At 42.8% G+C, this 26,171-nt stretch overlaps 1 protein-coding gene across 2 annotated transcripts; it reads right to left on the bottom strand.

The window, feature by feature from the left end:
- Positions 1-504: 504 nt before the first annotated feature.
- Positions 505-25,038, bottom strand: TBC1D7 (TBC1 domain family member 7). Of its 2 annotated transcripts, XM_060614788.3 has the most exons (8): positions 24,816-25,037; positions 22,851-22,970; positions 21,532-21,612; positions 17,950-18,137; positions 12,014-12,151; positions 3,496-3,641; positions 2,029-2,158; positions 505-983 (listed from the first exon to the last, which is right to left on the bottom strand). In XM_060614788.3, exons 2-8 carry the CDS (start codon positions 22,960-22,962, stop codon positions 897-899), a joined length of 882 nt encoding a protein of 293 aa, XP_060470771.1. In that variant the 5' UTR covers positions 22,963-22,970; positions 24,816-25,037; the 3' UTR covers positions 505-896. The 2 variants fall into 2 exon arrangements, with proteins under 2 accessions (XP_060470771.1, XP_060470772.1); XM_060614789.3 differs by lacking the exon at positions 21,532-21,612 and having other exon boundaries at positions 24,816-25,038.
- Positions 25,039-26,171: the final 1,133 nt, after the last annotated feature.

The following is a 26,171-nucleotide window of genomic DNA, read 5'->3' as shown; positions in this document are numbered from 1 at the left end:
GAAGGAATGAATTGTCCGAATTATAGCTCCGTAATTTCATGGTCTCCCTCCTCTTCTGGGTACAGGGTCCAAATCACCCCTCGGGCTCCTGCAGGTCTGGCAGCTCAATCAGGGCCTCGTCTCACTCACCACTCTCAATGCCCGCTCAATGAACAGTCACCATCGTGTGGCACAATATGGCCCAGGCCTGTTAGCTGTTAACCTTACTTAACCCGCCACTTCTCATATTCCAATTCTAGGTGGCAGAGTGCTCCCTAAAGCCCACCCGACATTGAATGACCCATCAGGAAGAAGCAGGAGTCCAGCAGGACATCAGCAAGCACTCTCCCTCCTAGTAGGTAAATTTAGACATGTTTTGTTCAGTAACTGTTTCATTCCAACCGAAACTGAGAAAAAAAAAAAAAAAAAAAGTAAGGCTTTTATTTAAACCGATTTGGCAAGACAAAGCCTCAGAAAGCAGCCGGCTTAGATTTCAACAAGTACTGCATGAACGAAAGCCGAATCTGAGCTGTCAACAAAAGGAAGTTGTTCTTTATTCCAGAAATAGACCTTAGAAAGTAACAAGCGTGGTGCTAAGGAGACAGAAGCAGGGCGGGCTTGCTTATACACTGCCTACCGTGGCACCCGCTCACCCTGACTGAACTGATTTGCAAACAGAGAGGCATTTTCGAATAACCCTTTTAAAATGCTATTCAGAGTTGAACTTTGTACCTCTGTGCACCCAAAAGAGGCTGCTCCACAACACAACGTCACCAGGTGTCGTAAATCATTTTACTGGAAAAAATGATGCTTTGAGTGCCAAAGCAGAACCCTATTTTCAATGAGTTTAGTAGACCGTGTCCTGAGAGCACTCTGCTCAGGGGGGACCTGGCAGGCCGTGCACGTGTCGGGAGTGGTCAGGCAGAGTGCACCGGGGTCCCACAGTGCTTGTGCCATAAGTCGATGGCCTTGCTCACGATTGCGTCCGAGCTGTCCTGGGGAATCTGTGGACAAGCAAACCAGTCTCTGTGAAATTTCAGGGTTTATAACTTCATCATGTCCCTTATTCACTATGGCACAGCACTTAATTCCCACCGGAGTCTCCACTACTTGCCAGAGAGTATCGTATAAAAGGCTGCTGCCAGGATCTTTGTTTCACGGGCCACCTGAGGACACACTAAGGAGCTCTTGACAGACCGCCTGGGTTTAAAACCTGCCTTGCCCACCGTGTGCCCCTGGGCAGGTTACCAAAGCTGCCCGAGTTCACATCCCATCTCCACAATGGGGCAAATGACAGCCTCACTTCCTAGGGCTGTTTAGGATTACATGGGAGAATCCATGAGAAATACTTAGTATGGGCCCTGGCACTGTTAGCCACCAATACAATGCTGATGATTCATTTACTCATCACACGTTCACTTAGTACTTACTATTTACTAAGCCACTATTCAAATGTCAATAGTGACCAATTTAAAAAAAAAGAATAGACCTGGGGTCCAGTGAAATTCATCCAGATTCATTCATCCATGAATCTCTTCTACCTCTCGCCTGGTTAAGTTTATTTATTCTAAGATACACAGAGATTCATTTAGACCTTTTCCAACATGCACTAAGTATATACTTAAGCACATTAACAAACCCAACTGGGATTCAACCAGAGACAGTAACAGTAATGAAAAGGCTTACAAGCCCCCCTCCCCGCCCCAAAAACCATCAAGCTTCCTTTCCACTAAAAAGGATTATTCAGCCTCACATGACAGACCTCACCTCTTCCTTTTCTCAACAAGCCTTCTGAGAGTCACATCAGGGGAGGAGACTCTAGTCTTCAGTGCACATGACAACGGTCTCACTGCTCAGACCATCATCCCCCAAAGAGAGAATGCAAACTGTAATCCACAGACCAACTTTAAGCTAAACTTTTCCAAGGGGAAAAAGTATTTCTTATAATGTAAAAATATCAGAGAAAGAATGTGACGCAATAAAAAAATCTGGCTTCCCAAACGACTTCCTTTCTAGATTCAAAATCAAATTGGAAAAAAGCATACTTACATTTTCCAGAAACTTTGTTATCTTCTCTGCACTGTTCAGAGCCATTACTTTTATTTTAAAGGTTAATAAAATTTCCACAGCTACAAAAACTAAGATCTTACAGGATCCACTTACAACTTTATCCCAAACCCTATAAAAACAAAAAGATACAATAAAATCATTTGAGTGTGAAATTTATGTTTAGCTAAACATCTCAAATTACAATATTAAACCAAATTACTTCTTTTAAGTATAAACTTCAGAGAAAAGCTATAATGAAATAATCATCAAAAAGACAACAAAATAAATCAGCCATTTGAAACTTATTTCAGACACAATTAGCACTGGAAGGGAAGAAGGAATAATCACTAAAAGGTACTTGCTCTGCAAGGGATCTATGAAACACCCATTCCCTAATGTTTTAAAACTGACATTTTAGGAAAAGGAAGTCGGTTTTTTTTTTAATGTTTATTATTTAATTTTTTGAGAGAGAGACAGAGACAGAGTGCGAGCAGGGGTGGGGCAGAGAGAGGAGGAGACAGAATCCAGAGCAGGCTCCAGGCTCTGAGCTGTCAGCACAGAGCCCGACATGGGACTCAAACTCATGAACCGTGAGATCATGACCTGAGCCGAAGTTGGACACTTAACCGACTGAACCGCCCGGGTGCCCCTAGGGAAGGAAAGTCTTAAACCAAAGTTTGGATTTCACTAATATTGTGTAATGCTAATATAATCATTAAATACTAAGGAAAACAAAAGCATCATTTGAAATGAGATTGGTGCAATGGTTCCAGTGGTTCAAATTCCTAAAACTTCTCTAAGAGCTTAAGGAGCTAGTTATTCATCTCAACCACTCTAAACACAATTATTCTGGTAATTCTTCAAGCTGGTGTTACACTCTGTGTGCTTAGTCACGTACTGTCTTGTGATGTCCTCTGTATGTCACCTCCCCTCCCAACCACCTCACACGGTCTTTGAGCGGGAAGGCCCAGGGCTCTGAACTACTGGCAGCACGTATCTGAGCTGAATGAGAACGGAGTTTGAGTCTTAGCTCTCCGCCTGCCTTCACCTACTTTAAAGATGCCATGATGGAACTAAGAAATAGGAAGGTTTGCTTGGGATTAGGATCCCCCACATTTCTGGCAAAGGAAAGCCTATAACCATATAAACTCCTAGAGACGGTTTCAGATGTGAATAACCTACAGCATCTAGCATATTGAGGGCCTTCAAGTTTTCTAATGTTACATTCTAATATTTCCAGCATTAACATCAATTTGTATTCATATTAGATTAATATTACTAACGTTCTAGTATTTCTAACTGTATACATAATAAGTAGAATCAAGTGTTGCTCTGTGGTCTGCCAGAGAAGTTCGCTTCAAACTGTGGTATTGTTCTAAAGCAAATTCATACTTTGAAGGCTGATCATGTGAAAAACCAGGACGCTTCTCTGACTCCAAGCCTTCAGAACATCCATGAAATACTTGCCTCTGTAAACTGGATTCGGGCAAGCACCCTGCGAAGCACCTCTTGAACCAGAGATCATAAGGAAGTTTGGACAGCGCAGAACACGTCTTCAGATGACTCAGCAGTCGGCTATCTTCCAGATTCAAGTATTGTTCAAAAGCCTTTGGCTAGTGATTAAAGAGGAAGAGAGATTACTCGTTTCCTGTGACATAACATTACCCAATCTTACAGCCTGTGGTGAATAAAATGTACCTGCTGACTGCAAGTAAGTGCTAGAAAACAAAATTTCAGACTCATCCAAGTCATTAGTGACGCAGGTTTCCCAGGTCAGCACCATCAGAGCAATCAACAATCTGGGGCTCAGGGGTTTTCCGGGTTGTTACCCTAATGCTAACGGCACTAATAAGGTTCAACTGAAGGTCAAAGTCCAAAGCAAAATTCAATTGTTCTGGGGAACTAAGAGCGGCCCATGACACTCCTGGCTGCTCTAGAGTAGATGATATACTCAGGAAAAAGGGGGAAGGGGAAAAGGTAAGACCAGAGAAACAGAGTGGGACCAAAGCGGGGAGACGGGGTTTGGAAAAATTAGACCAAAAGAGCTGGACGTGAAACGGGCCCACCCGTCCCTGGCCACACCGATGCCGACCATGCTGAGCACTGCTGTGCACCATGCCAAAGACACTCCTAAAAGAGACGTCCACAGGAGGAACTCTGTACCCCACGTGCAGGAGAACTCTCAGGAGGCAGAGAAATAACGGGAAGGGGATGAAGAGCCTAGATTCTATCTGGTAGCCTCTCCCACAGAAGGTTAAGCAGCAGCCAATTCTAGGAGCTGGGAGAGCTAACAAAGCTGGCTCCCAGACCAGCCAAATCCACCTTGCACGAGCCGCGGCATTTAGAGTCCACTGGCCAAGAATGGAGCCTGGGGGTCAAACTCTGCCAACTCTGAAGTCTGTAATCCCTAGCCAAAAAAAACCCCAAAAAAACCCAACCACATCCCATATCACCTGAGCAAATATAAATGTTTATTTTCCTAAATATCTGCATCTCAGCCAAAGAAGTAATTCATATCCCTTACCATGTTCACTACAGCAAACACTACGCTACATACAGGGAACAGAGTAAAAGAAAACATGAAGCCCCTGCCTCCAAGGAGCTTGCAGTCTGCTTGAGACAAACATGTAATAAAGCTATCATGGGGTAAGCACAGGATGCTGGACACGTCGAGGTGGGAATCCTAACCCAGCTTTTAGAAGCCATCAACAGTCTCCCAGAAAGGGGACATGTGAGTTGGCTTATAAAGAATGACAGGAGCTAACCAGGCAAAGAGAGGCCCACATATTAATATGGGGCCCAATTTTCTCCTCTCTCAGGGGATCTCGAATTTTTTCTGTTTAACCAACTTTCCTACACGACCTAATAATTCCTGGAGCTTCTCAAGAACACTACACACAACTCCCCCAAAGCCAGAAGCTTTTCTCCAAAGTACAAGTCAAAGGACTCTTGTCCTCACCTTTCACCTCTAAAATCCTATTCTAGAATTTTCATTGGTTCTGCCAATGGAATGTTTTTTCACAAACATGGATGAAAACACATATATCACGCACTTATATGTTACGTCCCATAGCAAAGAAACTCTCATCTAAAAGTCAGTACAAATAATAGGGAGGAGTGAAAATTTTAAACCATTACCTTTTTCCCTCACCACAGTGGAAGCTCACTAAGGGCAGAGACTGTGTATCTATTTTGTTCACTGCTAGTTCTCTGGTACCTAGAACATTACTCAGCATTGTAAGCACTCAACATAGAATTGTGAGTAAATGAGTATCATGAATTCAATGAAATGCTGAAATACATTAATCAACATCTTTTTTTGAGAGAGAGAGAATACGAATGAATGAATGGGGAGGGGCAGAGAGAGAGGGAGACACAGAATCCAAAGCAGATTCCAGGCTCTGAGCTGTCAGCACAGAGCCCGATGCGGGGCTCAAACCCATGAACCACAAGATCATGATGTGAGCCAAAGCCGGACACTTAACCCACTGAGCCACCCAGACGTCCCTGTCAACATGTTGATAATCACTCAATGTACATCTTTTTGCCAGTCTTCTAAACATTTTTTCTTGATTTATAATATGTTCATTATAAGAAATCTCGAAAATACGGTAAAGAATAACGAAGAATATGAAGATCACTTATACTCGCTACTGATAATGTACAGATCGTACAGCATCCAACCGTTTTCCTGTCCCTCCCAGCTTGTGCGCACACGCACCTGCACACTCTCTGGCTTAAAAAGCACAGCAATGGCAATGAAAGGAAACCCACTTACTTTAATGACTACACACAATTAAGTCTGAGATGGCTTACAGACAGTCTGCTCTGAAAAGAGATTAACGAGGGAGGCCATCCACATCACAGGATGGTTTCTCTTCTCCCTGCTGGAGAGACCCTGTCAAAGAGCAGAAATTCCTAAAGCTTGTAGAGAGAGGAGTGGCTGTGATGTAAGCCTATGAATCAGAATACTGCAACATAATCAATGTGTCATCACCAGATCGAGTCTTGTCTTCTGATGCCAAAAACCCATCACTGCCCATTGCATATGCATTTCGCTAGAATTACAAACCAAGCTGTGCTTTGTGATAACCACTTTTGTTGGTAACAAAAACCTGATGATGATAGGAAAGATTATAAAAATTCTCCTTTAACAAAATCCAGGAAGAAGAGGTCGACTAACCATAGTAATGCAAATTTTAAGGTAGACCAAACAGTTTAAATAAAGAGAAAAGTTCAAGTGAATGAGTAAATCAAACAGCAACGCAAAGGAAATTTAACTTTTCTTACACATTCTGAAGAACTTAAAAAAAAAAGCTTCATAACAATTTAAAACGATGTGCTGGGTACTATAAACATACATATTAAAATAAACCTCTCTTTTGAAAATGAAGAAATCAACTTAGGAGGCATTAAGTATCTTGCTGATTTAAAATTCATTTCTAAAAAGCAAAAAGAGTTCAAGCATAGCCAGAGCACTTTTGAAACAGAACAACAATATGAGGGAGTTTACCCTACCAGGTACCAAAACATACTAGGAAGCTATATTAAATGACTCATATGGTGTGGGCCCAGGAATAGACATATAACTTGAGGGGGGAAAAAAAAAGTCTAGAAAGAGATATAAGTATATATGAAAATCCAGTATATAATAAAGGTGGCATTTCAGATCTGTGAAAAATAAGAATGAACCGACACTGTAAATGGTAGGCAGTTCTGTTTCCTAATTGTTTAACTTTGGGCAAGGTACTTAACTGCTCTGTGCTTCAGTTTCCTCACCCATAAAAACAAAGATGTGCGTTAAAATTAAGTTTTCATTAATAAAGCAAACTTCCTGGCATGAAGCACAGTCTTAATAACTGTCAAACAGAAAGAGGAAGTGGAAAAAGGTTTACTGCAGTTAACAACCAATAAACAAAGTCAAATCTGAGTCTGATGTCAAGCACAAAGATAAATCCCTTCACAAATTAAAGGACTAAATTTTAAAAGGTTTAACAGACACATAGACCAAAGGAGTAGAATAGAGAACCCAGAACTGGGCCCACAAATGTATGGCCAACTATTCTTTGACAAAGCAGGAAAGAGTATCCAATGGAAAAAAAGACAGTCTCTTTAGCAAATGGTATGCTGAGGGAACTGGATACCAACATGCAGAAGAATGAAACTGAACCACTTTCTTACACGATACACAAAAATAAACTCAAAATGGATTAAAGACCCGAATGTGAGACAGGAAACCATCAAAACCCTAGAGAAGAAAACAGGCAACAACCTCTTTGACCTCGGCCACAGCAATTTCTTACTTGACACATCTCCAAAGACAAGGGAATTAAAAGCAAAAATGAACTATTGGGACCTTATCAAGATAAAAAGCTTCTGCACAGCAAAGGAAACAACAAAACTAAAAGGCAACTGACAGAATGGGAGAAGATATTTGCAAATGACATATGGGATAAAGGGTTAGTATCCAAAATCTATACGGAACTTATCAAACTCCACACCCAAAAAACAAATAATCCAGTGAAGAAATGGGCAGAAGACATGAACAGACACTTCTCCAAAGAAGACATCCAGATGCCCAACAGACGCATGAAAAGGTGCTCATCACTCATCATCAGGGAAATACAAATCAAAACCACAATGAGATACCACCTCATACCAGTCAGAATGGCTAACATTAACAACTCAGGCAACAGTGTGGCGAGGATGTGAAGAAAGAGGAACCCTTTTGCACTGCTGGTGGGAATGCAAACTGGTGCAGTCACTCTGGAAAACAGTGTGGAAGTTCCTCAAAAAATTAAAAATAGATCTGCCCCTATGACCCAGTAATATCACTACTAGGAATTTACCCAAAGGATACAGGAATGCTGATGCATAAGGGCATTTGTACCCCAATGTTTATAGCAACACTTTCAACAATAGCCAAACTATGGAAAGAGCCTAAATGACCATCAACTGATGAATGGATAAAGAACATGTGGTTTATATACACAATGGAATACTACTTGGCAATGAGAAAGAATGAAATCCTGCCATTTGCAACAAGGTGGATGGAACTGGAGGGTATTATGCTGAGTGAAATAAGTCAGGCAGAGAAGGACAGATACGGTATGTTTTCACTCATATGTGGTCCTGAGAAACAGAAGACCATGGGGGAAGGGGTAAAAAAAAAAACAGTTACAAACAGAGAGGGAGGGAGAGAAACCATAAGAGACTCTTAAATACAGAGAAAAAACTGAGGATGGGGTGGGGGAGAGGGAAAAATGGGTGATGGGCACTGAGGAGGGCACTTGTTGGAATCAGCACTGGGTGTTGTATGTAAGTGATTAACCATGGGAATCTAACCCCAATACCAAGAGCACACTGTATACACTGTATGTTAGCCAACGTGACAATAAACTATATTTAAAAAATAAAATAAAATAAAATATAAATTAAATATAAATTAAATAAATAAATAAATAAATAAATATTTTTAGGGGTGTCTGGGTGGCTCGGTCGGTTAAGCATCTGGTTAAGCATCTGATTCTTGATTTCGGCTCAGGTGATCTCCTGATTCATGGGATCGAGCCCCCCCCCCCCCGCATCCAGCTCGGTGCTAACAGTGGGGAACTTGCTTGGGATTCTCTCTCCCTCTCTCTCTGCCCCTCCCCTGCTCATGCTCTCTCTCAAAATAAATAAATAAATTTAAATAAATAAATATTTTTAAAAGTTAGAGCAAAGTTTTTTAAAAATCTGTTTTTCAGGAGTGCCTGGGTGGCATCCGACTCCTGATTTCCCAGGGTCATGGGATCGAGCCCTGCATCAGGCTTCATGCTGGGCATGGAATCCCCTTCAGATCCTCTCTCTCCCTCTGCCCCTCACTCCCACTGGCACATACCCTCTCTCTCTCTCTCTAAACAAAGCATGCTTTCTCCCTCTCTCTCTCTCTAAAAAAATAAACAAAAATTTCAAAATAAAACCTGTGTTTTAATCTTGGAATTAGAAAGGGCTTCCTAAATAAGAAAAAGCAAAAGAAAAATATCGACAGATCCAATTGTATCAACACTGAAAAATCTCTGTATGACAGGGAGAAAATATTGTTAACATATGTAACAAGGGATAAATATGCAGAGCATATCAATAACTCTTACAAATTAAAAAGAAAGATGCAAACAAAATAGAAAGGTGGACAAATACAAGTGGCCAATAAGCATATGCAAAGCTGCCCAGCCTCACTAGAAAATGAGGATATGTAAATTAAAATGGGAGACCATGTTCACTATCAGATTAACAAAAATTTAAGAAACTGATACCATCAAGTATTGGCAATGGAGTGGAAAACAGAAAATCTTCTAATCTGTTGTGGGAAGCAAAATTGATATGCCTTCTGGGTGAGCAACCTGGCAATTAAAAAATTTAAATACATCTTTCAACCGAGCAATCCCTTTATAGGTGCCTGACCTACAAAAACATATATGTTTAAAGGATCATATACAAGGGCATGCTGACTGTCAACACAGATCTGTTAAATTAAAATATGGCAAATTCTTAACAGGCAATAATATCACATTTTTAAGAGGAAAAAAAAAAGGTGGCTCTGGATGAGTGGCTCTCAACCCTAGCCATACTCGAGAATCACCTGCTGCTTTTTAAAACAGAATTCTGAGCCCCACCCACCCCCAGAGATTCGGACTTAATTGGTTTGGGTGGAGGAAAGGCACTGGTAAGTTTTTAAAAGCTCCCAGGTGGCGCTAATAGGAAGTCAAGGCTGAACACTACCGATCTGCCCTGAAGTGGAAAAGTATTCCAAGACATTAAGTCAAAAAAAAAAAAAATTGTTGCACCATATGAACAATGTTATAATATTTATGTATTTTTTAAAGTTATACATGTAATAAATACATGAATCATTCCATGGACATATGTGTATATATTTGTGTACATATGTGTGTGCATGGATGCATTCCATCCATCCTAATGTACATAAGATAGTATAGAATATATACACTGAGCTAATGACAATATTTACTTCTTAGAAAGTAGGGGATAAGGAGGTGTCGGTACAGATCTTTGGGAACACTGGATTTATCCAGATTGTTTAATACTTCAAGAATGTACTTATTACTTGTGTTATCAAAAATAAAGAATTCTGGGGGGCGCCTGGGTGGCTCAGTCAGTTAAGCATTCGACTTTGGGTCAGGTCATGATCTCATGGCTCGTGAGTTCAAGCCTCGCGTCCGGCTCTCTGCTGACATCTTGGAGCCTGGAGCCTGCTTCAGATTCTGTCTCCCTCTCTCTCTATCCCTCCCCCACTTGCACGCGCACTCTCTCTCTCTAAAATAAGTACACGTTAAAAAAAAATAAAGAATTTTTTAAACATAAACTAGCAAAATGCTACTGAATTTGCTCCAATACGAAATAAGAAAAGCTAATGAAATCATGGTAGAATCTGGATCTCTTGATTTAATTAGGCAGCCAACATTATGCTTCCCTCACCGTGTTTGAATTATTTTTATTGAAATCATACTAAGTCAATTAAATTTTAAAATTCTGAAAATCAAATTTTACTTAACTGAAATCTAGAAAATACTCTTGTAACAGTGCTCTACAAAGCTGAAGGGTCTTGCCAACTGCCCCGGTAACTGTTGTAGTTAGCTCAGTTATCCTCAGGGCTCAGTCAGCCTCCATCAGCGCCCCCTCATCGGGCCCTGCAGCCACTATCACGGTCACTGATTTCAAAAGAATTTTCTAATGGAACAAGTCACTGATTTAAGAAAAAGACATTCGTGCAACACCCAGTGCTCATCCCAACAAGTGCCCTCTTCAACAGCCATCACCCACTTTCCCCTCCCCCACTCGCCATCAACCCTCAGTTTGTTCTCAGTATGGAAACCAATTTGACAATAAATTATATATATAAAAAAAAAAGAAAGAAAGACACTCATTTTTATAAATGAGAGAAATAAAGGAAAAAACTAGAAAAAGAGCATGGCAAAGAGCCACTGGCTTATGCTGACAGAGCAAGTGGCCGTAGTTCTCCGGACTTGCGGGTCAGAGCACAGCCGCCAGCAGGCCGCCTCTGTCACATCCAGTCACCTTTCCTTCTTCAGTAACAGGATCCCGTTTCCACAGGAGATCGCAATGTGATCCCAGCCTCTGCTGCAGACAGAGGTGGCCGGGTGCCGTGGTCCTGCCACTAACAGAGGTGCAGAAGCAAAGTCTGTCCAAGGAAGACAGACGAGACTGGCTGTCCCTTCCACTCCTTCCCTTTGGTCTTTGCCCTTCCCTTTCTACCATCTTAGGTCATAGATGTCATGGCTGTCACTCTAGCATCCACCTGTGAACAGAGGAGGAAGAAGGGTCACACCTAAGAATGCCAGACCAAAAGGATTTGCCCTTTGGTCTTTGGCCTTCCCTTTCTACCATCTTAGGTCATAGATGTCATGGCTGTCACTCTAGCATCCACCTGTGAACAGAGGAGGAAGAAGGGTCACACCTAAGAATGCCAGACCAAAAGGACAGGAGCCTGGGTCCCCGCAGACATCATGGCACTATGGCACCCGCTCTGGACTGCCTTCCCTCTAGACTTCTGGTTACAGCAGAGAAAAAGATAAAGCTTCTGTTATTTAGGCTATCCGTTATATGCAGCCAAACGTAAACCTTAAGTAACAGAGAGGCAATCCTAGATAAATCCAGTATATTCTAGCCCAGGATAAGAAATACAAAAGAGCAGAGGTTGCAAACTATGGCCTGCAGCAGGCCAGATGCACCGCGACCATTCTTTCATGCACTGTCAATGGCTGCTTCTGTGCAACAACACCAGAGCTGAGTGTTTGCAACAGAGAGAGACACAGAGACCATCTGGAAATAGTTACTGTTGACCTTTTACGGAAAACAGTTTGTAGGGAGCCCGCTCATAATTGCAGCAGCACCAGGAAGTAAGGCTATGTCCCTAGTACCACTGTCCACCGCTACCCTCAAGAGAAAGAAAAGCATCCCTCACCAGCTGGGGTAAAGACTCCCGGTACTTGTTATTTAATTGGTTCACAAAGCATCGGATGATCCAGTAACAGTCGACGCTGTCCTCCACCATCTCTTCCACGGCTTTGGCAATGGCAAGAAATACTTCATCTTCTGGCTCCTGAAAGATTAGTAATAAATCTCTGGTTAAAGGACGGAAGCCAGCAGAAGAGAGGAATACATGTTTCTTTGATGAAAATGAAACCTTACCCCCTAACTTTTGAAGAGGCGGCATTAATAAATCAAAGTGGAACTGAAAAGCACATGGTCCATGACTAAACAGAAGACTAAGGCGGAGATAAGGTTGGGTAACCAGAGAAATTTATTTGGATCAGTGGTGCTCATGACTGCCCAAGTTTCAGATTAAGCACTCAGAGATCTTCCACTTTCTAACGTTTAAGGTCATCAAAGAAAACATAAATCATAAGCAAAGTGCTGGCTCTCTACCCAAAAATATTCTCAGGGCTAGAAAAGAATTTCTTCCAAAAGGATGTGATAAATATCATAAACAGTAACCGGATACATCTGTTAATACAGTAATTTGCAAAAATCAGATGACTCCAAAAAGACTAATAAAGCATTTTCTTTATTGGAAAGCATTCATACATACCTTTAGAATTTTGTTCTGTCTTTAAGCAGCTAATAAGTTAAAATGTCCCTAGAATCAGAATTTTAGGAATGAGAAAAATGGCATTTCTCAAACATTGTGTCAATACTCAAAATATGAACATAAACCTTCAAGTAAATTTAAACAAGGTAATCTTATAAAAACTAGAATCTACTAAAACCTATTTTGTTTTCAAACACCATATCGTACACAAAATTATATTTTCATCTAGGATTTAACAGCCAAGGATTTTAGTGTTAAAAACAAACTACAAAGCATCTTTCTATTCCTCTTAAAAGCTCCAAGTTAAATCAAAATTCCCATTTTGTTTTTTTTATGAACTAAGCTCTATGCTTTATTTGGATTTTATTAGTCCCCCCCCCCCCACCACCAATATCCTTTTTTCCATTCCAGGATTTTTTTTTATTTGCATCCAAATTAGCATCTAGTGCAACAATGATTTCAGGAGTAGATTCCTTAATGCCCCTTACCCATTTAGCCCATCCCCCCTCCCACAACCCCTCCAGCAACCCTCTGTTTGTTCTCCACATTTACGAGTTTTGTCCCCCTCCCTGTTTTTATATTATTTTTGCTTCCCTTCCCTTGTGTTCATCTGTTCTGTGTCTTAAAGTCCTCACATGAGTGAAGTCATACGTTTGTCTTTCTCTAATTTCGCTTAGCATAATACCCTCCAGTTCCATCCATGTAGTTGCAAAAGGCAAGATTTCATTCTTTTTGATTGCTGAGTAATACTCCATTGTATATATATATATATACCACATCTTCTTTATCCATTCATCCGTCAATGGACATTTGGGCTCTTTCCATACTTTGGCTATTGTCGATAGTGCTGCTATAAACATGGGGGTGCATGTGTCCCTTCGAAACAGCACACCTGTATCCCTTGAATAAATGCCTAGTAGTGCAATGGCTGGGTCGTAGGGTAGTTCTCTTTTTAGTTTTTTGAGGAACCTCCATACTGTTTTCCAGAGTGGCTGCACCAGCTTGCATTGCCACCAACAATGCAAAAGAGATCCTCTTTCTCCACACCCTCACCAACATCTGTTGTTGCTTGAGTTGTTCATGTTAGCCATTCTGACAGGTGTCAGGTGGTATCTCATTGTGGTTTTGATTTGTATTTCCCCGATGATGAGTGATGTGGAACATTTTTTCATGTGTCAATTGGCCATCTGGATGCCTTCTTTGGAGAAGTGTCTATTCATGTCTTCTGCTCACTTCTTCACTGGATTATGTGTTTTTTTGGGTGTTGAGTTTCATAAGTTCTGTATAGATTTTGGATACTAACCCTTTATCTGATATGTTGTTTGCAAATATCTTCTCCCATTCTGTCAGTTGCCTTTTAGTTTTGCTAATTGTTTCCTTTACAGTGCAGAAGCTTTTTATTTGATGAGGTCCCAGTAGTTCATTTTTGCTTTTGTTTCCCTTGCCTCCAGAGACGTGTTAAGAAGTTGCTGTGGCCAAGATCAAAGAGGTTTTTGCCTGTTTTCGCCTTGAGGATTTTGATGGCTTCCTGTCTTATGTTGAGTGAGGTCTTTCACCCATTTTGAGTTTATTTTTGTGTATGATGTAAGAAAGTGGTCCAGGTTCATTCTTCTGCATGTCTCTGTCCAGTTTTCCCAGCACCACTTGCTGAAATGGAATATCTTTATTCCATCAGATATTCTTTCCTGCTTTGTCAAAGATAACTTGGCCATACGTTTGTGGGCCCATTTCTGTGTTCTCTATTCTGTTCCCTTGATCTGAGTGTCTGTTCTTGTGCCAGTACCATACTGTCTTGATGATTACAGCTTTGTAGTATAGCTTGAAGTCTGGGATTGTGATGCCTCCTGCTTTGGTTTTCTTCTTCAAGATTGCTTTGGCTATTCGTGGTCAAAATTCCTATTTTAATAAAAGCATTTCATTTTAGGTCTCCTTTCAACTCCTTAATATTCTAGAAAATGTCAAGAGTAAGAGAATCACAGAAAATAACATTTTCTTAACATTTAATTAATGTCAGAGGAAGAGAAAGAAGAAGGGAGACTCCATTCCCAGACTCCCTTCCCAGACTCCCACCCGATACTGGAACTCTGCCGGGGGCTCCCGAATGTGCCAGCTCACTGGCTCCAGGATGGTCTGAGAGGCCAGGGACCAATGTCCTCGACCGTGTTCCCAGGCCTGTGTCGAGCACTGTCACGCACTCTGCTATACAGGAATACTAAACAGGCTGCGTGGGGCTCAATGACTGGGGAGATGTGGGGGCAGAGCCAACACCAACACTTTGAGGTCACACTTGCCACAGGCCGCAGTAGAGGTGTCGGCTTGGAGCACGGACCAGCTGAGTAGGGATGAGACGCATCACTTAGGTTTCTTGAACTAATAGATAGTCTAACCTCATTTAATATATAATTTAAGAACTTGCAGAGAACTATCCACTTCGCTTTGTCAGAGGTAAGCAAAGTTTAAAGACGTTTGTTAAGAGTTCCAATTATTTTCAGTTCTCTCTTGATAAACTTAACAAAAGTGGACAACAACCTAAGCTCTATCCGTGGGAACCACATCATTAACTTCAAAAAGAATGAATAAGTCAAAACTCTCAAAGTGCTATACTGACTGGTAGGCTGTAAACTGCAATGAAAAAAATAAGCTTGTTGGGGGGGGCCCTGGGTGGCTTAGTCAGTTGAGTGTCTGACTTCGGCTCAGGTCATGATCTCGCAGTCCGTGAGTTCGAGCCCCGTGTCGGGCTCTGTGCTGACAGCTCAGAGCCTGGAGCCTGCTTCGGATTCTGTGTCTCCCTCTCTCTGCTCCTCCTGTGCTCGTGCGCTCTCTCTCTCTCTCCCTCCATCCCTCCCTCTCCCTCTCTCTCTCAAGAATAAACATTAAAAAAAATAATTTAAAAAAATAATAAGCTTTGGGGCACCGGGGTGGCTTAAGTCGGTTGAGCATCTGACTCTGGATTTTGGCTCTGGTCATGATCTCATGGTTCATGAGTTCAAGCCCCTCATCGGGCTTGCACTGATGGTGTGAGACTGCTCGGGAGTCTCTCTCTCTGTGCCTCCCCTACGTGTGCACACGCGTAGGCATGCACCCTTTCCTCTCAAAAATAAATAAACTTAAAAAAATGTTTTATTGAAGAGCACAGCTTGCAGGCAAATCCCGATTGTGAGCAGTGTTTTAGCCACATACAGACACAAAAAGTTAAAACGCCGAAAATGAATTTCGAACTGCATTAAAATAGCCAAAGCCCAAGAGTTATCATCATTCCTTTGCCTGAACTTCTCCTCTTGACGAACAGCAAGCAGTCCAAGTAACTGGAGTAAAGGTTTGTCGAAGATGGAAGTTTAAAAAGCAGGTTGGGGCCTCCAGGCGAGGGCCAAGAGGTAGCTGGCAGTGCTGGTTCCGAGACGAACAAGCAGATCAGTAAGTGTACCAAGGGGGACCGGGGCCTTTCATATTCGCAACTGTCAGACAAGGAACTCGCACACACAGGAGGGTGAAGGCTAGAGGCACTCGTGGTACTGGACTGGAACCAGAGGGATCGGTGTGAACGGGGGGCATCCAACACCCAGAGCCAGACACACAAACACACCTGGGTGTGTGTGAATGGGAGTGGAGGATTCTATATATTTAGAGAAGGTGCACACGTGTCCCAGCTCTGTCTACGGACAGGACCTAGAAGCCACCACACGCCAGCAACAACACGAGAACGTCCGCTGCCCTGTAAAACCACACTTGATTCAACACGGAAACAGCTGATTTGGGGCTTGGGTAGAGAAAATACAAGATGGGTTGGGAATATTTTTTGTGTCGGAAAGTACAGAAATGCTCAAAACGAAGGGAACTTATCATAAAGAGAGAGGAGTCGATCTGAAGGGGCTCCCACTGGCCTAATCTGAGACAAGCTGAACATCAAGTAAATAATAGGAGTAATGGATTACAGGCCATTGAATAAAAGAGGAAACCATAAATTCATTCTGGCATAAATAAATAAATGAGGGAGAAGGGAAAACCCTTCCTTATAAAAGAATGCCAATTAATAAACGCAGAAGAAAAAAGCAGTTAGAAAATCACCATCTGGCAACCAGCACAGTAAAAGTTACCTCAGGCAGGAATCAGTGCATGGACATTGACTTGGTCTCAAAGCATCTCCTCACAAATGACTTCTTAGTTGCAAAAGGAAAAATAATAATCTTACTTTGAAGAAAAAGGGCCGACACCACTTTAACCAACTGGTCAAAGTTAGTGGCCACAGTAATTAAGTATCATTCTTCTGCAGTATTCCTGCCAAAATTCATAATCGAATTTTAATCATGAGGAAACAACAAATGAACCCAAACTAAGACACGCTCTACTGCCCAGTACTCTTCAAATGTGTCAAGGTCATCACAGACAGACCAAGGAACTTTTTCCAGATGAAAGGAGACGAAGATGTGGCAATAGATGCCACCTGTGAGCCCACACTGGCTTCTAGACCCAGAAAAGGAAAGCAGCAGGACATTCAGTAAGGTTTACAGATTCATGGTATTTTATCAACGATAATTTTATGGGTTTGATAATTACAAAAGATGAAACATTTGGTGACACTAGGTAAAAGTACATGGGAACACTATACTATTTTTGCCAGTTTTTCTATTTCTAAAATGGTTTTTAAATAAAGAGTTAAAACACTTGAAATATTTTTTACATCATCAACAAAGGTTAAAACTAGTGGGTGAAAGTTTGGTAAGAAAGTCTGATAAGTTCTGAACAAAACTTTTTGTTGGTTGGTGATACAGGGCATTATTGGGACAACTAGTCAAATGTGAATGGAGTCTGAAGATCAGATCTTAATACTGTATCAATGTAAACTTCTTGTTTTCAATGATTATACTATGGTTATCCTATACTGTGGTGACCTAGGGGAGTGTTATTTTCTTTAGGAAGTATATACTGAAGGAATTTCAAGTAATGGAATATCATGTCTGCATCTTATTTTCATATGGTTTGGAAGAAAATATGTATACATAACACAGGGAAAACAACAAAGCAAACATGGTAAGTAAGATATTAATGATGGAGAAACTTGGGTAAGGAGTATATAGGAATTCTTAGTATTCTTGCAAGTTTGCAATTATTTCAAAATAAAATGTATTTTAAAAAATTAGATTGAGTAGGAATGTGCAGGGCCACGAACGCCAGGGAAAGATGTATTGCTTTTATTGCCCAGAGAGAGGAGAGCCACTGAGAGTTTCTAAGGTAAAATATGATGTAGTCAAATGCTAGCAGGATGGGACAGTCTAGACTTGAACTAAGTGTTAAACAAAAGTACCACTAACCAGTGGAAAGGAAGGACTTCGAGGCAACTTTCCAGACTCCAGCTGGTACATGCGGAGATAGACTTCAACCTGAGGCGTGGCCTCAGTGACACAGCGAACGACTTTCAGGGCGTGAAGGACGTCACAGTACTGCTCCTTGCGGTACAACATCACCTGGGCATGGGACTCATGGTGTGGAGGCAGGATCCCTATATGGAGACGGAGGGGGGGAAAGAAAGTGCAAAAACACTGAGATGCAAATCCAAATCCCCCCTTTATTGGAGAGAATCAAGTGAGAAGCTGCCCATTACAATCAGACTAGAATCACACAGATATTTAGTTACCATACAGATTCTGTTTTAGAAATTCTCTCTATAAAGCAATCTTAAATTTTAAGTACTATCATTATTTCAATGGTACCTGCATCATTGATATTTAAGAGAAATGCAATGGCATCATAAAGCCCTTGAATAAGTGTGCCACTTAAACTCACGATAACCACATCAATCATCAAGATGATGTAATTAAATGTATGGTTGTCAGCCCGGGGCCACCCTCGGCTCCTACGGACCGGTCTCCAGTTGTTGCATGTTGCTCCTGCTATGCACTGAACTGCTTCCCCCAAAATGCAGATGTTAAAGCTCCGACCCCAGTGTGGCTAAATGTGGAGACAGCGCCTAGAAGCAGATTAAGGTTAAATGAGGCTGTAAAGGTGGACTGCAATCCAACAGAGCTCGGGCCCTTACAAGAGAAGGAAGCGACACCATTTGCTGTCTCTCTCTCTGCCATGTGGGGACAGATCGGGATGGTGGCCCTCTACAAGCCAAGTGAGGCCTCACCAAGAACCAAACCAGCCAGCACCTTGATCTTGGATTTCTCAGTCTCCAGAACTGAGAGAACATAAACTGTTGTTTAAGCAGCCCGGTCTGTGGTATTTAGTTACGGCTGCCCTAGCCAACCATACAGGCCCCTCATCTCAGGACCAGCACCAACTTATCAAATCCTTCTCTTCCCCGATGATCAAAACTTGCTCACAAAGTAGCCTAGCTTGGGGACCACAGAAATCTCTGATTCTCACTGATGAGACCACCTTACATCATATTCTGATGCCATTTTATGCTCACTGGCTCATTTAAACATGCCTACCTATGAGGTTTGGGGGCAAAAACCATCTTTTTTACAAACAAATGGCATGGAAAGAGCAGAGTGGGAGGAGCACCGGACAGGCTTTCAGCAAAAACATAGTTTCTAGTCCCACGTGTGAGAACAGCAGGACTCTCAAAATGTCTCTCTGCGAACTTGTTTCCTCAGCTGTCAGAGGTGGGAAATGGGACGGGTAAGCATCTCACCGAGCGTCCTCTGCACAACACGAGCCCTAAAAGCTCGCATGGAAAGAAGGATGCCAGGGTCAAACAGGTTTGTAAAACGCTGACAATGAATTTTCAAGGCTCTACATTCTGCTATAAAAAAAAAACGTATTTATTCCGGCCTCGTTAAATGTAACAAGACTGTACAGAAACATGGACTCTGGAGTCCAAGTTCCTGGGTTTGAACTCTAGCTCTACAATTAAGTGGCTGGACGGCTGTCGGCCACTTACTCAATCTCCCCTTAGAGAAGGCTGAGCTTCTCCATCTGAAAAATGAGACTAATAATATGTGTCATACAGTTGCTGTAATGGATAAAAAATTATATAAAGTGCTTCGAAAGTACACAACACATACTAAGCCAGCGTTAAGTGTTAGCGTACATCTGATAAGGATCACTCTTTTAGTAGAAAACACCACAGATACAGTATGCTAAAGAACAGTCTGGAAAACAAAAGGTGGGTGAGCGCAAGAGACTTTAGCTAACATGACGCAATGTTAACATCTAACTCGCTTCAATGTTCTTTGTCCTGACAGAAAGCTTTACCTACCTTAGCTTTGGAGTTCGTACCAGGCTTCCGCAAAAGCCAAGGGAATACACTAACATGTCTGACTCCCAATGTCCTAACTAACTCCTCCATGTCCCCCAAATCTGGGCTAATAAAGATTAAACAGCTGTAATTACACCCTCCTCATACTACCTGAGGCAGCACAGTGCCTCCCATGTTCAACCTCAAAGAGCTAGTTCTAAAGTTCTGACAGTTCCCTGAAACGGTATCAGCAGGCCTGACAAGGTCCCTGAGTAATCAACCCCTGTTCTAGGAAGAGTCAGCCTGTCTCCTTACACGGCATGGCGGCTCCAAATCCCCAGTGTCTTTACCACAAAAATAACAACAAAGACTTACCTGGTAAAGACAAGTGGGGAAAACAGGGCTGACGAACAAGCCTGGACACTCTCGACGTGTCACAAAGCGCAACTGTACGCCTGCCACCCAATCCACCGGTGTTAGTAACTGATAAGACACATAGTCTTTCCCAGCAGAAAGAGTGTCAGCATCCCTGGAAGGCATTTATTTTGATGGCCACTGGAAACACCAAGATTTAAGAACGAAGGCTCAAGATGTAAGAAACACTAAAATAGTTGATACCTGCTCTCTGGGCAGTAACCGCACTGTCACCCACCAGACATACGAGAGCTCAAAGACTGTCGGGATGCACGACAAAGCAAGGCATTCCACTTTCTAGAATGGACTGTGCTTGCTCGCTGCCTCCACATTACATAATCAGACTTAGGACAGCAGATGTCTCAAGTCCTGCAAATACAGTACATTTTGGAAAGAGAACGGGGCCGACAGTCTATCTTACCTTCAAACGGGCTCCACCAACCTAAGTTCGAATCCTAGCTCTGCCACGTACAGACTAGAAGGCCCCAGGCAAGGGATTTAGCCTCGCAGTCTTTTTTCCCCATCTGCAAAACTGGGATATTAATACCTACCTCACAGGAGAATTTGGCGATTACTCGAATTGTTTGTTTGTTTAAGGAAGAAAGAAAAGGAGGATGGCAACGGACAGGTATTATAAGCATCAGCAGGCCCAGCAGAAATCGAGGAAAAAACACGTGGCTCAAAAGGCCAGTCACCTGTGGCCCCTAATACACTTTTTCTCCCACGGAAACTGAGCAGGCGCATTTCTCCTTCTCCTTCAGCCACTCGTCACTGGAATGTATCCATTTATGCTTCTAGGAAGTAAAAACGCCTCCATTTCTTTCTGACTCTGCTAGCACTCATCAGGAAGTTAGACCCCCTAGAGCTGGGAACCACAGAAATAACCAATTGAGAGCCACAACCTAGGAGTTAATTTAATTTAGCTCAGTAACCTCATTTTACAGGTGCGAGAGCTGAGGCCTAGCCGGGGTCTTCCTCAGGTTCACCCAGTTGACAGTGAAGCCCAGGCCAGCTCTTTCTCCAGTCCAATGCTCTCCCCGCACCTTGTTTCAGGAACACACCTTCCTTCCTCTTCTATTATTACTGACGCCCGGAGAGTAATATTTAACGTACCACTACTGAAATCACCTTCTTAAAGGCTTTCACAGTGAGCAATAATTCAGTCTCCTGACAGTAGGCCCAATATGCAGCAAAGGGCCTAGAAGAATCCTCTCTTTCCTGACTGATAAGAATGACAAACATCCCATCACTCAACATTTTTGAAGATAAATCTTCCAACTCTTGAGTCTCATACCTAGAAGCACCTTCCATACCAACGCACGGTACATGGACGGGAGAGGGAATCTCTGACTAAAAGTACAAAGTTTCTCGATATCTAGAGGAAGAAACAAAGAACAATTGGTTAGAAACTTTTTATGCTGACGACATGAAAGTGCATTTTGGTTTTTTGTTTGTTTGTTTAATTCAAGTACAGTAAGACATTTCTCCAGAGGATGTCTACTAAGTCAGTAAATCTAGAAAAGGCAACACTGGTCTGATTTCTAGCCCGGGTGTTTCACCAACTGGCTACTTGAAAACAATCAGTGCTTCACAGCCTAGGAGATGCATGTTGCATACATTACTACGTTCCCTGTGTCACATCAGCAGTAGTCACTATTTACAGAATTTCATTTAATCCACACTGCAAGCTTGTTGGGTAGTTATTGTTTTAAAGCTGCAGAAACTGAAGCCCCAAGCAGTTAAGTGACTTTAGTTAGCAGAGCTAGTGAATGGCATGGTCAGCCCTTAGATCCCCACATTCTCCAACAAACCACACTCAACTGTCCTGAACCTCAATTCTCTGTGCTCGTCAAATTCCAGCCATGCTTGGGGTGCCTGGGTGGCTCAGTCGGTTAAGCGTCCGCCGTCGGCCCAGGTCGTGATCTCGTGGTCCATGAGTTTGAGCCCCGCGTCGGGCTCTGTGCTGACAGCTCAGAACCTGGAGCCTGCTTCTGATTCTGTGTCTCCTTCTCTCTCTGACCCTCCCCCCATTCATGCTCTGTCTCTCTCTGTCTCAAAAATAAACATAAAAAAAAAAAAGCTTTGTCTTTAAAAAAAAAAAAAAAAAAAAATCCAGCCATGCTGGATCAGGAGGGAAATGGTTTTGAAATTTTAGAAGCATTCTATGCATATAAAGTACTATTTTTACCTATGGTTCAGTTTATTTTACTTTAGTCAGCAGAACAGACCTTATTATTACTACAAAGCAACTAAGATGTCAACACATAATGTAGTCTCACAGTATTTGCATCGGAGAAAAATCGTCTGGAGAGTTATGAATTTACCCAGAAGCTATGATAACAGCTCTGAAAACAGAGGAAATATATGGGTCTAATATGAGAAAAAATACCACAGCCTTCTTAACAGTCCTCTCAAAGACATCCGACTCAGCCTCAGCAAATAGAAGCTTGAAAAATCCATAACCTCTCCCAAAATACACATTTACCTGTCATCCTATCACTAAAAGATACAGCAGGTAACAAATACTTCTGAATGTCTTTTAAGATACCACTTCTTTCAGGACAGCTGGGACGACTAAAACCCAATAACCTCAATCTAACTTGTAAAACTCACCGAGCCGGTCATCTTTTAGGAGAATCTCCAATGATTTCTTTTCTTCAACTCCACGAAACCCCACTTTCTCATAATACACTGAACGGAAGTTTCTCTGAGAGTCCTCAGTCATGTTTCATTCTTGGAGAGAGAAAGAGTAGGGAGAGGGAAAGAGTGAGCTTACAAACAAGAGACTGGACAATTTGGGAACTTTTCCAATGATTTTCTCAAACTTCCCCCACGAATTCAATATACTAAAATAAACTGGCTGCCTTTGCATAGGACTGAACATTATCTATTTTTTTAATGTTTATTCATTTATTTTGAGAGAGAGAGAAACGGAGGGGCAGAGAGAGACAGAGACAGACAGACAGACAGAGAGAGAATCCCAAGCAGGCTCCACGCTGTCAGCACAGAGATGAACAGGGCTGGATCTCACAAACCATGAGATCATGACCTGATCTGAAATCAAGAGTCACTTAAATACTGAGCCACCCAGGCGCCCCTAAATGTCTCATTTTAAACAACTAACACCACCTCACCTATGTTCCTTGGCCAAAAACCAGGACATAAAACTAAAGTCCTCTGAGCTGCTAAAATAGATTTCACAAGGTGCATGCACTAAGGCTCCTACTTTACTTATGGGAGTTCCTGGCCATTATACACGTTCAAAGAAAAGAGGGAAAAAAACAAAAACAAAACACTAGTGAAATACGAGGACAAGATGTCATACAAAAGGGGTTACCAAACAGTCTCCACTAGGAATTGTTTTTGTTTTTACAAATATTATGCATTAAAAAAATGAAACTATATTCTAAAATGCAGGCAATGTGTCTTTAGGTAGGATTCTGGGTGATTTCCTTTCTTTTGCTTTGCCATATTTTCAAATGGGCATTCTGTGAAATGAAAAACTAAACTATAAAAAAAGTAAAAACAACAACAACAAAACAAGCTTCTCACTTAGTTTTCCTTTAAACACAATCCTATCAAATGCAGTTATCGAAATCAGAGCCCACAAGAGACGAACAGCACTGAATTGTAAACCAGAAGGGGGGCAGGAGTGAAGCCTATTAATAAACGATGCCACAGAACTGAAGACAGAATAACGACTTAAAATCTGGCATTGGGACTCAAAAAGTTCAGCGGTGTCAGGTTCTTTCACAATAACGTTCATAGGACTGACTGCAAGACATGGGGGGGGGGGGGGGGAAGGTGAGATCAGGTTGGCATTTTAAGAATAAAATGGATGTAAGGCATTTTTCAGAAAGTATTGCACTGCCTGAAATCAAATACTTAAAATGTCAGTGCAAAAAGGAGTCTAATCCTCAGGTTTTAGAAATCCTGACAAGTCCCCAGCGAGGAAGGGAGGGTTGAGTTCCAGACAAGCCAAGGTCTTCCTTATCGAAAACTCTGCACCCCTTCGGTCTCAGGAAAGGTAAAGATTCGTTAAAAAGGAGAAATTCTAAAGGGTTCTGAGCTTTGGGGACCACACGTTTTAAACAAAAACAAAAACGAAACAAAAAACAAAAATTCCAGGGTGGCTCAGTGGGTAAGCATCAGACTTTGGCTCAGGTCGTGATCTCGCGGTTTGTGAGTTCGAGCCCATCGTTGGGCTCTGTGCTGACAGTTCTGAGCCTGAAGCCTGCTTCTGATTCTGTGCCTTCCTATCTCTCTGCTCCTCCCGTGTTCATGCTCGCTCTCTCTCTCAAAAATAAATAAGCATTAAAAAAAATTAAAAAAAAAAAAATTCCAAAGCACTAAAACGCCAAATGAGTTCGGGGATTTCTTTAAAAGCAGCAAACAGCTGCAGGGCGGTGCGGTGCCCGTTACCTACACACACGATTCTCAGATTGCACTACGATGGCTACAGGTCCTCCCGGAGGAAAATCCTGTAATTTACACGCCGGCCCCTGAGCGTCCACCTGAGGAAAAGTCAACACACCCTGCTCCACGACCCCAGGTCCCACTCTCCCTGTTATGCTTCACCTCTAGCAGTGGAAACCACACCCGGGTTGAGACTAAGTGGTCCGGGGGGAGGCGGCGGAAACCAGGCCCAGCGCGCTGACCGGCCGGCGGGCAGGGGAGGCGACGTGAAGGCCGCGGAGGGGACGGGCGCGCCCGAGGGCGGACCCCGGGGCGGAGGGAGGCTACGGGCCACCTGCGCCCGGTTAGCCAGCGCCCCGTCGCACCCGCCGTCGCCAGACGTGACGTCAGCACTCGTCGGAGGGGCGGTGCCGAGAGTGCGCGTGCGTGTGGAGCATGCGCAGAAGTTCCACTCGCGCCCTGAGACCCGGACGCTTTGGAGAGCAGAAAGCGTCTGGCGTCGTTGCTTAGACTCTCTCCGCGGCGCCTGCCAGTGGTAGCGGTCCTCTAATTCTCCACTCCTGGTCCGAAGAGTCTGGCAACCACCTTATTCCTTCCGTCCTGGCTAGTGTTTGGGATGGTCTCTCCTCTCCGGTCCTTAAGGTCCCCGCCTGCATGGGAGGGCGGGGAAAGCTCCTCGGAGCCTGGGAAGATGCTCCTCCGCCCCGTCTGCGGTGGAAGACTCCTGCTTTCTTTATTTCCTTTTTCTCCGTCCACTATGTGAAGACAAGTAAAGACCAACCACACGAGAAATGCAGAGGCAATTTATTCAGAGCTTGCTATGCAAGAGAGCCACCATCACTTGAGTTTTGGCAGAAAATCAAAGGCAGGCAGAGGAGTGGGAACGGTTGGTGGAGGAAAAAAGGGAATGAATGCGTCAGGCGTGCCCTCGTTGGAGGCTGCAGGGGAAGCGGTAGGGAGACTAGTTAGAAGTGGGACGTGCTGTGTGATCCCTGGCCATCGCCAGTTAGCCATGTATGGCTTTCGTTGGACCCAGGTCGGGAGAAAAATTAGGGAAGCTGTGAGTTGTTAATCACGCCCTGGCCATTTGGGGGCAATTGTTACAGTCTTTATTGTTTACTTTACTGGGTGGTTATTGAAGCCAGCAGCCCGGCATCCTGCAAGTCTGACTTCTAGCAGGTAGGCTTCCTAGGCAGATGACTACAGATAAGGGGTTGGTTTTCTAGCTAGGCTGCTGCAAGTTGTGGGTCAGAGTCCTATTTTTAGATGTGTCTATTCAGGCTCTCACGTTAAACACTAGAAAATGAAGTTCTATGGAAAGTGAAGTTTAAAACCAAGGTATACTAAATACAAGCCCCAATTTATTAGATTCAGCAGACATAAAACTACTCTGTAAGATGGCTCCTGAAGTTCATAAACATTTTCAGTTTCCCTCCTTACCTTGTCACACACCGGCACTGGTCCTGGGGACATCCCTCTGAGCACACTGCCTGGGTGGGTTTTTAAATCACCACAGCT

This window comes from Panthera onca, chromosome B2 (genome assembly GCF_046562875.1).
Source record: "Panthera onca isolate mPanOnc1 chromosome B2, mPanOnc1 haplotype 2, whole genome shotgun sequence".
Classification (NCBI taxonomy): domain Eukaryota; kingdom Metazoa; phylum Chordata; class Mammalia; order Carnivora; family Felidae; genus Panthera; species Panthera onca.
The sequence above is the reverse complement of the archived record's forward strand: the minus strand, read 5'-3'. Positions and strand labels throughout refer to the sequence as shown.